General features: G+C 44.1%; 1 protein-coding gene across 1 annotated transcript; it reads left to right on the top strand.

Annotated features, from left to right (window-relative positions):
• The first annotated feature begins 3473 nt into the window (after window positions 1–3473).
• LOC147904556 (uncharacterized) lies at window positions 3474–4797 on the top strand. The gene has a single exon (XM_087391695.1). It carries the CDS (start codon window positions 3474–3476, stop codon window positions 4773–4775), a length of 1302 nt encoding a protein of 433 aa, XP_087247821.1. The 3' UTR covers window positions 4776–4797.
• The last annotated feature ends 8641 nt before the right edge of the window (window positions 4798–13438 follow it).

Here is a 13438-nt window from a genome sequence, read left to right on the forward strand (position 1 = left end):
TCTTGAGGTGGGACCAATATGGTAAACGATAAAAGATGGAGTATCTAAACAAAATAAACTGTTAGCGGGCAATCTTTATTTCCAGCCAATATAGCACACAATAGTTACAAACCCTTACCGGCTCATGCCAAGTGGTGGAGGAGTCGTGGAACTGTCCCAAATTCTCATCCAATCTCCCGCGGTGAGTGATTGTGGGAGGACTTCATTCTAAGGGGCAACATATCTAGGATGACCACTGCCACCATCGCAGAGGAGATACATGGAAGCACTTCTATCATGACGGGTTGATTATTGAGGAGCAGTATATCCGGGCTACTGGAGCGGCCCCCGAGGTATTTAAAAGTAATTAAATAATGTCAATATTATAAGTAAAGTTTTGATTTTTCATACATTAATATATGTTGTCCCTTGTTTACAGGTCCCTGCACAAGAAGACGAGGAAGGAGGCAGAGAAGGGAGTGCAGAAGGAAGCGTGGAAGGGAGCGAGGACGTGGAGAACATAGATTAGTCATAGAAGTAGTGCTAGCTACTCTTTTTGGTACTTAAAGCCACTGGCTTGGCTTCGTGCCTCTTGTATATACACTCCTCTTATTTTTTGTACTTGAAGCCACATGACGTGGCTTAGCTTCGTGCTATATGTACATACAAGCACTTTTTGAGCTTTCAATTTTATTGCGTTTGGAAGTTGTAATGTTTTATTTGGAATTGTAATTAAAATGCGGTTGGTTGTAAGAATTGAATTACACAATGTGGAAATAGGATTCTTGTAACTATATAGCATACACAACATACACAGCATTCTGTAAATTAAAAAAAAAATATTATGTAGTACGTCTATCAGTGCATCTATAAACGCATGTATATACGTGTTTGTCTGTTCGAGAAGCGTCTATTTGCGCGTCTATAAGACCGTTTATAAATGTGTCTATACACGTGGTTAATGATGTGTCTGTCTGTCTTTTAAATTTTTTAGCAGAGCATCTATTTACGCGTCTAGATGCGCGTCTATACGCAAGTCTGTCTGCTATATAGACGTGGGTCTCTAGACGCACAAATAGATGCATCCGTAAGTTTTTTTTTAAGTTCAGTAAACGCATCTGTGTGCGCGTCTGTGGGTGCTTTGTCTTGTTGTGCATCTACAGATGCATTGTGTTGTTGTGTCAACTCGTCAAAAACTCAAACTCATCAAAGTGTTCATCACTGAACTCTAACACAATCTAGTAGTAGGCCCCGAAGCCTCTGCTATAAAAAACCCCCCTTTGTCTACATGAAAGGCTTTCAACCTCCATTGTCCAACCAAGTGAGATTTCTTATGCAAACAACCATCAAGACACAAATTTGGGGGTTTTATGACCTCTACCTCCTAATTTTAAAAATTGTTCTTTTAAAAAACAATTATTTCAAAAGATAATTATTTCATAATAACCCATCAACTTCACACTTACCTAATTAAAATATCGTTTAAAAAAAAAAGAAATCTATCATAGCATTAACCTCATTAAACTAAAATAATTTTTTTGCAATTCCCTTGTTGCTATGTGAGACGTCACACTTTTAAATTTACAAATTACCACCAAAGTGTGACGTGCTATATTGGGAAAATTTTCTTATAACGCCCCTCAAAAATGACTGAAAGCATCTTAACTAAGGATTACCTTTCTTGAAGTGCCCTTCAAAAATGACTGAAAACATCTTAAGTAGAAGGACGACTTCTAAATTACCCTTCCAAATGAACAAATTTGAGGGCGGTGACTTCCATACAGTAAGGAGGGCTACTGGACGGTAGAGCCACGTGAACTTTGCTGGTGGTAGTGACATTGAATCCCATGCAAGCAAATAACTTGCTCGTTTATACTAGAGCCATTGATGCTAGTCGATCAAGGGCGGAAGGCGTTGGACGAACGCTCTGTCCTGCTCTTTAAGTTACCTTCCCGCCTCAAAGAGCTTTCCACTTTGCCTTCAAACCGACACGTCTGACGAATTCCTTATCGCTAGAACTCGAAGCACTACACAGTAAACACAGCTGTGGTGATTCACCCACGGTCTCAGGGCAAGCTTGCTCGCCATGCCAATAGATCTTCGGTAGATTTCCAGCTGGAGACCCAGTTGCCTTGCCAGATTTCAAGAGCGCCTGAGCGTCCGTTCTAAACGCCCTGCAAGCCTTATCAATTCCTGGAAGACCCGTAGATCGAGACATCCAGTTGCACGGCTACGTCATCATCATTCATCATCATGGTCGACTAAGCAGTGAGCTTGCACAATGCAAACTCAACAGGAGATCATCCCAGGCTCCCAGCATCCATTGGGATTGGTTGCCAGTTTATAGCAGGGCACTGGGGCAGCTAAGGGGTTTAAAGAAAAGTGTCAATATTGCCTGTGATTTGCTGTGAAGCCACTGGCGAGTAATTATAAATTGGGATGCTAGGCGGCAGCAAGAGAATCCGTAAAAAACTACGTTACAATCACGGAGAGTGCCTTCAGACAAGGGTTCAATAAATGGAAGAGGTATTGCAGCTACAATAAATGGAAGAGGTATTGCCGCGACGCCGTAAATGTGAAACCACTAGATACAGCATGCTGCTAGAGAGCTAATGTAAGCGCAAGTGCTGTTGAACTTATAGTCATGTCAATGCTAAAGAGGCCCAGGATAGTACCAAAAATCTAATAACGGCTGCAACAGTAAGGCGAAATAAGAGCAAACGGGTAAATAAAAGGGCATAGCATATTAGTTGATGCTAGAAGAGACGAAATCGAACGATGAATCCACTTTCTGTTTCTTTCTTGAAAGAAACGGAAAAATTTCAGGAACCTCTATTTCCGTTGATTTTCGAAAAACCTTTCTATATATAGAAGTCGGAGCCTGGAGGTCATGGATTAGCCACCGGGCAAAAGGTTCGGCTATAAATTCTCCGAACTTGAAATTATTTGCAGGGCTGCAGCAACGAACTTCGTGGCTTCATCAGTACGGGCAATGGACCATTAGAATTTAGAAAGATAATAACAGGAAGTCCAGGAGGCACAGTAAATGATGAAGATCCAGAGAAAAGTAGCATATAATTAATTACGAATCACGAGTCAATCAGCATGTATAGGCCAATGGCCATTTTATCCAATCTCTCGTAGCAGCAATGCAGCCTACACGCACACGGTTACACCCTGCAGCAGCAACGTATCATTAGAAACTACTTTGACGGAGTCTAAAAACAAGTGTACAGGGTACTTACGGCTCTATCCTACTAGAAGCAACCCGACAAATATCCATTGGAGGACGGGCCCCGAGTCTCTCGCGACGAGCCTAAAAAGATGAGAAGACTATATAGTATTATTAGTACAGAAGCAATAGATTCGAGCGCGATTTCCAGAGCTGAAAGTACAGTGACACTGTACACATTGATAAGCAGTTACGAAGCAACGACTTGGCATGATTGCGGGTAGAAAAGGTTACGACGGAGGGCACTATATAAAGCGCAGAGATGAAGCCAATTTTTGCATGCGACGTTGGCTCGGAACTTGATCGTGTAGACTCTGCTGCCTTTGAGATGGGGACCTTGGCTTCCTTGGCAGCTGCCATGGTGGTGATGGTGTTTGCTATGGTTTTAGTGAATTGCAGTCCTGAAACTAATAGTCTGTGCAAAAAGGGATGCAGTCCAAAGCTCAGCTCCCCTCCTCCTCCCCCTCCCAGTAGCTCCCCACCTCCTCCACCTCCCGCCACCCCTCCTTCAAGCAGCTCCCCACCTCCTCCACCAACTAGTAGCCCTCCCCCCCCTCCCAATAGTTTCCCACCTCCTCCACCCTCCGCTACACCCCCTCCAAGCAGCTCCCCATCTCCTGCACCCACTCGCAGCCCTCCACCCCCTCCACCTCCTACGACACCCGCTCCTAGTAGTTCCCCACCACCTCCACCTCCCACAACACCCCCTCCAAGCAGCTCCCCACCTCCTCCACCTCCTAGCAGCCCTCCTCCCCCTCCACCTCCTACCACACCCCCTCCAAGCAGCTCCCCACCACCTCCACCTCCCACAACACCCCCTCCCAGCAGCTCTCCACCTCCTCCACCTCCTAGCAGCCCTCCTCCCCCTCCACCTCCTACGACACCCCCTCCAAGCAGCTCCCCACCACCTCCACCTCCCACAACACCCCCTCCAAGCAACTTTCCACCTCCTCCTCCTCCTAGCAGTTCTCCTCCCCCTCCACCTCCTACTACACCCCCTCCAAGCAGCTCCCCACCTCCTCCACCTCCAAGTAGCCCTCCGCCTCCGCCACCTCCTGCGACACCTCCTCCAAGCAGCTCCCCACCTCCTCCACCTCCTAGTAGCCCTCCACCCCCTTCACCTCCTACGACACCCCCTCCAAGCAGCTCTCCACCACCTCCACCTCCTGCAAACAGCTCCCCACCTCCTCCACCTCCAAGTACAAGCCCCCCACCTCCTCCTCCCAGCAGCCCCCCTCCAGGAGTACCACCACCTCCCAGCAACAGCCCACCACCTCCGCCTCCCGTATCATTCCCTCCACCACCACCACCTCCGAGCAACCCCTCACCACCTCCCCCTTTGACTGCACCGCCCCCGCCTCCTGCCGGTGGTACATGCCCCCCTTCCAAAGTTTCAGGGTGTTCAGTCTGCAATCCTCCGTCCCAGTCTTGTTGCAACTATCTTGAGGCTTTAATTGGTATTGGGCTGAACGTGAAAATCTGCTTGGCACTCTACTTAACGCCTCTAGGCTTACTGGGCGAACTCAGCGTTATCGCGCAGACATGCCCAGGTATATTCGCCTAAAGAGGAGCGAATTATACTTCTACCGCAGCTTATGTAATGTCCGACGGAATTAGTTTGTCTACGAACAATAAAGCAGCTTATGTAATGTCCGACGGAAGGAACATGCCGATGTTCCTTTTTTTGTTTAGCCTTTTATAAATCATTGCTCCAAGGCGTTCTTTTACACACCAACTTGCGTCCGGCAGCGTAACTACGCCCGTATCTACAAAGCGACTTGAGTTGCGACTTGTCCATGCAGATTTGCTTTTCTTGAGTAAGTTTCCTAACGATCGTATGTATGTACTTCCAACTCCCTCGCCGTAACGACTAACGAGACACCGTTTAGCTGCAGCAAAATGAGCGTGACATTTTTACTTGCCGTTCTCTAACTCCGAGTTTGATCTGAAATTAGAGTCGAAGATTTGGTCTCTCCACCATCACGCCATGGCTGGCTCAAAGATTCCTACATGTCACTAAAAAGTTCGTGAAGTAAGGTGTAGTTTGTGAAAATTATGTATAAAAGAAAGGGGAGCTTGCCAAATGAGGACTTACACCTAAATTCAAGATGAGAAGTCAATAGAAAGCGGTTTGAGTAGTAGCCTTCCACGTTAACATATTGGGATCAAAATTTAGGAAGTGGAAAGCTAACCTTGATGAACAACTAGAATCTCTAGGGGATGAAACTTTCGGGGTCATGCCTCATCCACACACTTAGCTTGCAGTATGCTTATGGTTAACCCTCACTACATACATATGTCCCCGTGAAGGCTCTAAGCTCTCTCTAACTTATAGTCCTATCACCTCTTAAAAATTAGCTCCCTCTTGCAAAGATTGCCATTCTATCTTCCACATCGAAGTCTCGAACTAGAGCAATATACCGCCAGGAAACTTTGGGGCTCATTCCCAATCCCGCCCGTCAATCCATGCTAACAAAGACAACATCTCAGATTTTCCTAGAAGGTAACTACATGTACGATATATGGTGTTAATGTCTCCATTGCAAAACCACCTAGGTCATATCCTACTAGCATATTTTTCCTTTGAGCTGGGTCCCACAAATAGTGGATTTTCTATGGATCTAAGTTGAAATATGTAGTAGTATGTTTGCATTCCAGGCTCTCTATTGACAAATATTCGAGTGGAAATACTCAAAAGTTTTGGAGCACCTAAGTGTTAGGCGCTTTGAGCTTCGATTGCCTTTGCAGTTGCTCTGCACTGCTGTGTAATTTTTTCATTTTCATTTTCATTCAAATATAAATTAATCTCTTTTGCTCGCAAAAAATATGTAGTAGTATACTAAACTTATATTAGACCAAAGAAAGCCATAAGTAGTTGTAGTACTGAAACGTCATTTAAATCTAACAAACAATCTCATTGATCCATCTATTTTGTACAGAGTCAACACCAGTACTAACAAGTAATGCTATTGGATATACTTTTGTGTGGAAATATGGAGAATGATGTAACAATGCTCTACTTATAGTAACTACTAATAGACGAGCGCCCTTGACTCCTCTCCTACTTGTGTGCGCAATAGGTGGGGAGGGCGGGTAGGGGAGGGTGCAAGAGGAGGGAGGGAATTTCCCCCCTTCCCCAAGTGTCCCCTCCAGTTCCGTACGCAACATGTGGAGTAGTTGGGTGGGAGAGGCAAGAGGGATTGCCCACTTCCATCCTCTCCCCCCTTTTCATTCATGTTGCACGTGCAATAATAATTAAAGGGAAAGAGGGGAGAGCAGAGCATGAGGGGCATTGGTGGGTGGGTGGGGGGGGGGGAATGCTCTTAGAGAACATAGGGATATTTATCCTTGCAACACATGATCCTATATTTTTTTGCTCATTATAGCAAATTGACAAGTATGGAAGGTTTGAAGAGGACTCCCAAGCAAAAGGCAATGGACTCCACAGATTGTTAATGGATAAGGTGCCCTCAATCCATGAAGACATCAACACAATGCATGACATCATCCATGTATATCCCCTTTGACACATGTCAATAATCGTTATTTGTCCATAGCTTCGTAAAGTCTTTGAACCTATTGATTGCCTCGTCAAATTGTTTAATGTCAAAGAACACCTTATGAATAGACCAAGCATGTGATACCACATTGCAATCAATTTAAAGTCTCTCTTTTACATGGTACAAAAAAGTTTCAATTCTATCGTGGATGCTATATGAGCAACTGTAGGGGACAAATTCATGAACCTAGCTAACTTGATTGTCACGTACGTTAGGCTCAGCACAGAATGTTAGGCTTTGATACCATGTTTGAAATAGGCATTACATCACGTAATACAAAGGAGAAGAGAGTGCAATAGATGATATGCTTAAGTGGAAGTTCAGAGGTGTGTTTATTCATGTTCACGGATGCTTACAAATAGCCGCTCGGGGAAACCCAATTGACATTACAAGTGCCTTGAGAGGCACATTTCCGCAAGCCAACTGCATTCTACATCTCTAACTTGAATCATGCGACTAATTTGTTTACCACTGACATTATATTATATATATATATATATTGAATCGATGTTTACACATTTTGTCAACATTCTAACACTTACATCTTGGCCCCCAATGGATGTCGTGAACCGTTTTGGGTTATGCTTGGCATCTTGGTCAACATGGCCCATAGTCTTAGTGAACTATAGTATCCCACCATGGCTAACAATAAAGAAGGGACACCTCATGTTTCTCCTAATTGTGCCAAGTAAGTACAAGGCTACAAATATGGACGTGTACATGGCACCTTTGATAAAGGAGCTCTAGATCCTCTGGAGAGGCATATGTGTTTTGATATTTCTAGAGCTCCGAGGCATACCCATGACATTTGCATCAGGGGAATTTTAATTTGGACCATGTATGAATTCCAAGATATGGGGAGTGATCAAGTACATGCTTGTAGATCTATGCATGCCTTATAATGACCTTTTTATGCATGCATATAGGACTTTCTATAAGGGGGTACCATGCTTGTCCTATTTGTGGTAGCGGTTGGAATGCACTAGCATGACACTCCAAACATATGAGATGAAGGTCATGTCGATACCTTCTACTTAACCATCCTACGCATGAAGGTCAACTTGATCCACCACCACCCTTTTTGAAGGCAACTGATTGGATGATGTCTTGGAGGGAGAATTGAGAGGAGCCTCCTTGTGGTATGAAGATCGATACTTCATGAGGTTCCATGATATTGGGGTTAGTTGCAAATCAATCATCTATTGGATCCCATGGATATCTTCAAGAATGTGCGGGCCTCAATTTTGGCACACTTGGTTGGTGACAAAGACATAAGAGGAATGTCAGAAGACTTGTGAGGCATGGATAGGATGCCTCACTTGTGGCCCCAAATGTGTGGTCCAAAGTGGTTCTCTTGAAAGCACCATTGATCCTTTCCAAGAGAGAAAAGGCAACAGTTAAGGTAGACATCACTACTACACACGGGTCCTATTCCGATGCTTAAGCACCAACGTTTGGCATGCGCGGGGCACTAATTGTCCGTAACCAAAGAGGGATTCATTAAGTGTCACTATATAGCGACTTTAGGCAAGTGTCGCTATATAGCGATGTTTAAAGAGCATCGCTATATAGCGACACTTATTAGAATTGTAAATGGTCGCTATATAGCGACACTTATTAGACTTGTGAATGGTCGCTATATAGCAACACTGAGACAGTTTCCTATAGTGACATTTTACAGAGAGTGTTTTTTCCCATACCGACTTTAAAAAATAGCCATCATCTGGTACATCCGAAAGACTATAGTCTTGCTCAAAGTGTGAAGGTATATGTGCAGCCTCGCCACCCTCCTCATTCAGCTGTCTCAAGATTTTGTGTAAATACATCCAGGAGACTATAGTCTTGCTCAAAGTGTGAAGATATATGTGTAGCCTCGCCACGCTCCTCATCCTGCTGTGTCAAGATTTTGTGTAAATATAAGATCTTGTCTCAAGATTTCATGTCATAATGGTATCCAATATTAATCACGAACTCAAATAGCATTGACTTAATGATGATCTATCACCACGTGCAACACCAATGGTGGGTATTGGTTCGGGCTCCTCCCATACATCCGCAAGTGGCGCATGACAATACGATGTTGATGTCGTACTTCTCGCTTGCAATGAGTGCAATGACAATACAACCTCTCCGTAAGCCACTCTGCGCTCCCGAGCATTGGTCCATCATCTGACGAGCTTCCACTTGTCCCTTCGATCTACACACTTTCAAAATCACAACATGAGCTACAAGGAAATTTATTAAGATCCAAAAAATAGCCACCCATGAGCTCCTTTCTCTCTTCTGACAATAAGTGGCCTCAACCATCGCTATATAGCAACGCTTTATCCTATTCCGTTGCTATATAGCGACGCTTTGTCCTATTCTGTCGCTATATAGCGACGCTTTTTGGATATAAACATCACTATATATCGACTGACCAGCATCGCTATATAGCGACGCTGGGACTTAAGTCCGAAACCCTGCGTGATGCGGTCTTTCATATCTCTATTGCAGAAAAACAAAAATCTCTCCTCCCACCTTATATTTGACGACCTCGCTTTCCTCCTCTCTATTCCCCACTCCTCACCCCTACCCACCCCCTCTCCCAACACTTTTGCTCCCTCTCCACCCTTCTTCCTCTTTGCTTGTGTGAAAGGAAGCTTTATCCTATTCTGTCGCTATATAGCGATGCTTTTTGGATATAAACATCACTATATATCGACTCACCAGCATCGCTATATAGCGACGTTGGGACTTAAATCCGAAACCCTGTGCGATGCCATCTTTCATATCTCTATTGCGGAAAAACAAAAATCTCTCCTCCCACCTTATATTTGACGACCTCGCTTTCCTCCTCTCTATTCCCCACTCCTCACCCCTACCCACCCCCTCTCCCAACACTTGTGCTCCCTCTCCACCCTTCTTCCTCTTTGCTTGTGTGAAAGGAAGCTTTATCCTATTCTGTCGCTATATAGCGACGCTTTTTGGATATAAACATCACTATATATCAACTGACCAGCATCACTATATAGCGACACTGGGACTTAAATCCGAAACCCTGTGCGATGCCGTCTTTCATATCTCTATTGCGGAAAAACAAAAATCTCTCCTCCCACCTTATATTTGACGACCTCGCTTTCCTCCTCTCTATTCCCCACTCCTCACCCCTACCCACCCCCTCTCCCAACACTTGTGCTCCCTCTCCACCCTTCTTCCTCTTTGCTTGTGTGAAAGGAGGCTTTATCCTATTCTGTCGCTATATAGCAATGCTTTTTGGATATAAAAATCACTATATATTGACTGACCAGCGTCGCTATATAGCGACACTGGGACTTAAACCCGAAACCTTGCACGATGCTGTCTTTCATATCTCTATTGCGAAAAAGCAAAAATCTCTCCTCCCACCTTAGATTCGACGACCTCACTTTCCTCCTCTCTATTCCCCACTCTTCAGCCCTACCCACCCCTTCTCCCAACACTTGTGCTCCCTCTCCACCCTTCTCCCTCTCTGCTTGTGTGAAAGGAAGTTTTTCAAGAAGGTGGGTCTCTTTAAGCAATGTAGATTCATTTTTTGTGAGATTTCGTTTTGTGAGTATTGAAGCATATTTCTCCTTGTATTGCTAAGGCTATGTGCTAATTTTCATGCTTGATTTTCAGAGATTAAGGACAAAAAACGAGATTTGGTGAAAGAAAGAAGACTCACCTCTTGTCTTTTTGGTATTTCTCTTCCTCCTCTTTCTCCTTATTTGTAGGCTTATGCTTTCTCCTTGCTTGTAGGCTTCTCCAAACTCATCCAATCCCTTTGAAAAGTTGCTTCTCCAAACTCCTTCTTCCTCTAACTAGTTATCTGAAAAAATGGTATGTTTTCTCTTTTTTACAGAGGCATTCCACGAAACACGGTTTGGGACTTTTCTAGGTAAGAAAGTGCTTTCTCTGTTTTCCTTTTGTTATTTCCATTATTTGCAGCTAATGCCTCAAGTGCTAGTTGCAGTGATGGGCATAGGAACCCTCTCTTTCCCTCTCTTCTCTTATTCCCTCTTCTTCCCCTCTTTTCCTCCCTCTTTTCCCTCCTCTTTCCCTCATATGCTCATGCATAAGCATAAGCATATGCTTTCTCTCTTTTTCTCTTATGCATATGCATATGCTTATGCTTATGCCTATACTTATGTTTATGCTTATGCTTATGCATGAGCATATGAGCCATATGCTCATATGCTCATGCATAAGCACAAGCTTATGCTTTCTCTCTTTTTCTCTTATGCTCATATGCTCATGCATAAGCATAAGCATATTCTTTCTTTCTTTTTCTCTTATGCTTATGCTCTTTTTCCCTCTTCCTTCTCTTATGCTTATGCTTTTTTCCTCTCTTCTTTTTCCCCTCTTTCGATCTCTTTTCCCCTCTTCCTTCTCTTTTTTTTCCCTCTTCTTTTTCCCCTCTTTCAATCTCTTTCCCCCTCTTCCTTCTCTTATGCTTATGCTCTTTTTCCCTCTTCTTTTTCCCCTCTTTCAATCTCTTTTTCCCCTCTTTCAAACATATGCTTTCTCTCTTTTTCTCTTATGCATATGTTCAAGTGATTAATTGCCTGTCCGTAATTTCTTGAGCTTGAATTTCATAATTGTCTCAAGTAATTAATTGTCTTTTTGCTTCTTACCCACTCTTGTTTTTTGTTTTTTGTTTTCGTGTTTGTGTCTAGGTTTGTCCAATCTTCCCAAATTAAACATGGGATCGCGTCGCACGTCCGAGGAGTATAGAAACCCTCATAGGAGGAGACATCATGATCTTTTTTCTCCTGAGGAAGTTGATTCCACTCAAGCGACACCTCAGAGGCCTACCCCTGCGACTACTACCCCTGGCCCAACTCCTCTCGGACATAGCACAATGACTACCCCTCGGGGAAGTCCTTTGCTAGTAGTCCATGGCTTTGTCGGGAGTCTTGACGAGTTTGTCGCACAGATGACCAATGCGGAGGCAACGAGATTCTTCTCTCTACTATCCCATTGGACCTCAGCAAATCCCTCTCCTATACCGACGGCTGGACCCCCTGTCCTACCATCCCCTCTAGCCCCTTAGACAAAGGGATCATCACCTGGGCATGCCCATCGTAAGGGAAGGAAGAGTAGGAGGGGTCGCTTATGCTGTGCTGACTCGGGAGATGTAGACGAGTCATCACACTCACATCCATACCAGTCTCCACTTGGTCCCGAGACCCAATACCAGTTACATCCCTTGCCCTCTCCTACTCCCACTGCTACTTCTCGCTCCATAAGCACTCACACAAACACCACTCGCTCTGACTCTGCCACTACCATGAGTCCTCCTTATCTGGTCGAGGACTTGTCCTATGAAATCATGGTTGCTGGAGAGATAATAGAAAATAAAAAGGGCGCAGCAGTGATGGCCACCATGAGGCGGTTGATGAGCCACCACTTCAGGAGCGGCATAGCTATTGACTGGCAGTACCAAGATGGGGGAAAGAAGCAGGCAGTCATCGATGAATTAAAAAGACAATATCCTAAACCTCCAAATTGGGAGTTCAATTCGGATTACATGATAGAGTGCATGGGGGTCCTCTTGAAGCATCGTAGGTCAACCTTGCGTACTTCCATCGCAAAGGGAAGGCTAAACCCATCTGGGCAGACAAAGATGATTGGAAGTTTTTCAAGTAGTAGAGGGACCACCATCTGGAACTGTTTGAGGGTCAGAGGAGGGCTGTGAGGAGACTACTAAACTCCGTAGATACTTCGCACTTTGGTATAGGCATACGGTTGGTGTTGGAGGCAACTGTGGTAAGTCTACTTCTTCTGATTTAATGTATTGCTCTATTTGTTTTACTACATATTGCATGCACTTTATCTAACTCTTATAAATTGAGCCCATAATAACTTGCGATGGGTCGCCTTCCTATAGACACAGAGACGAGATGTGCGTTTCGTGTAGGAACAAAGCCATGGTTTATTGAGCAGGAGGCATTGGGAGCGACAGTTGATTGGGCTGAGGTGGCTGCTCGGATGGTATAAGTCTACTCCTACTTATAATCTCACTTTTTAAACTATTTTATTCTTTAAGTTCCAATCTAATTTCCAATTAATATGGTTTCACTCTTAGAATCAAAGCTTCAACGTCCCATCAGTGGAGGTGAGTGGTGATGATGAGGGATTAGGCTTACACAGCTTCGACGAGGGTCAGGGATCAAGCGCAACTTACGAGGGCTAGGGATCAGGCCAGTGCGATGAGGATGAGGACGAGGACAAGGACGATAATTCGGATGAGCAGTAGTAGTAGTAGTTTGCATATACTTTGCTATGTATATGCTTTTGTATATTGGCTCATTTGGGCAATTTCGTATCACCCTTTTTGAAAGGGTAATTTTGTAACAAACAATGTTGTATATCTTTGACATGTATATGCTTCTCTCGCTCGGTTCATTTGAGCGATTTTGTATCACCCTTTCCACAAGGGAAATTTTGTAACAAAAGACATTCTTTTGTAATTACTAAATAAAAAACATTAGTGGGGCAAAACAGGGCTTGTTGTGGCCCTGTTTAGCCCCACTAATGTTTTTTAAAAGCTTTTTTTAATCGTCGCTATATAGCAACGTTTATCAGTGTTGTTATATAGTGACGCTTATATAGCGACTATTCTTTTTTGATACTTATAGCGGCATAAATACCGACCTTTGCGCCC

Source organism: Dipteris shenzhenensis, chromosome 2, assembly GCF_047967505.1.
Source record: "Dipteris shenzhenensis isolate YYH24624 ecotype China chromosome 2, Dip_SZ_1.0, whole genome shotgun sequence".
Lineage (NCBI taxonomy): Eukaryota > Viridiplantae > Streptophyta > Polypodiopsida > Gleicheniales > Dipteridaceae > Dipteris > Dipteris shenzhenensis.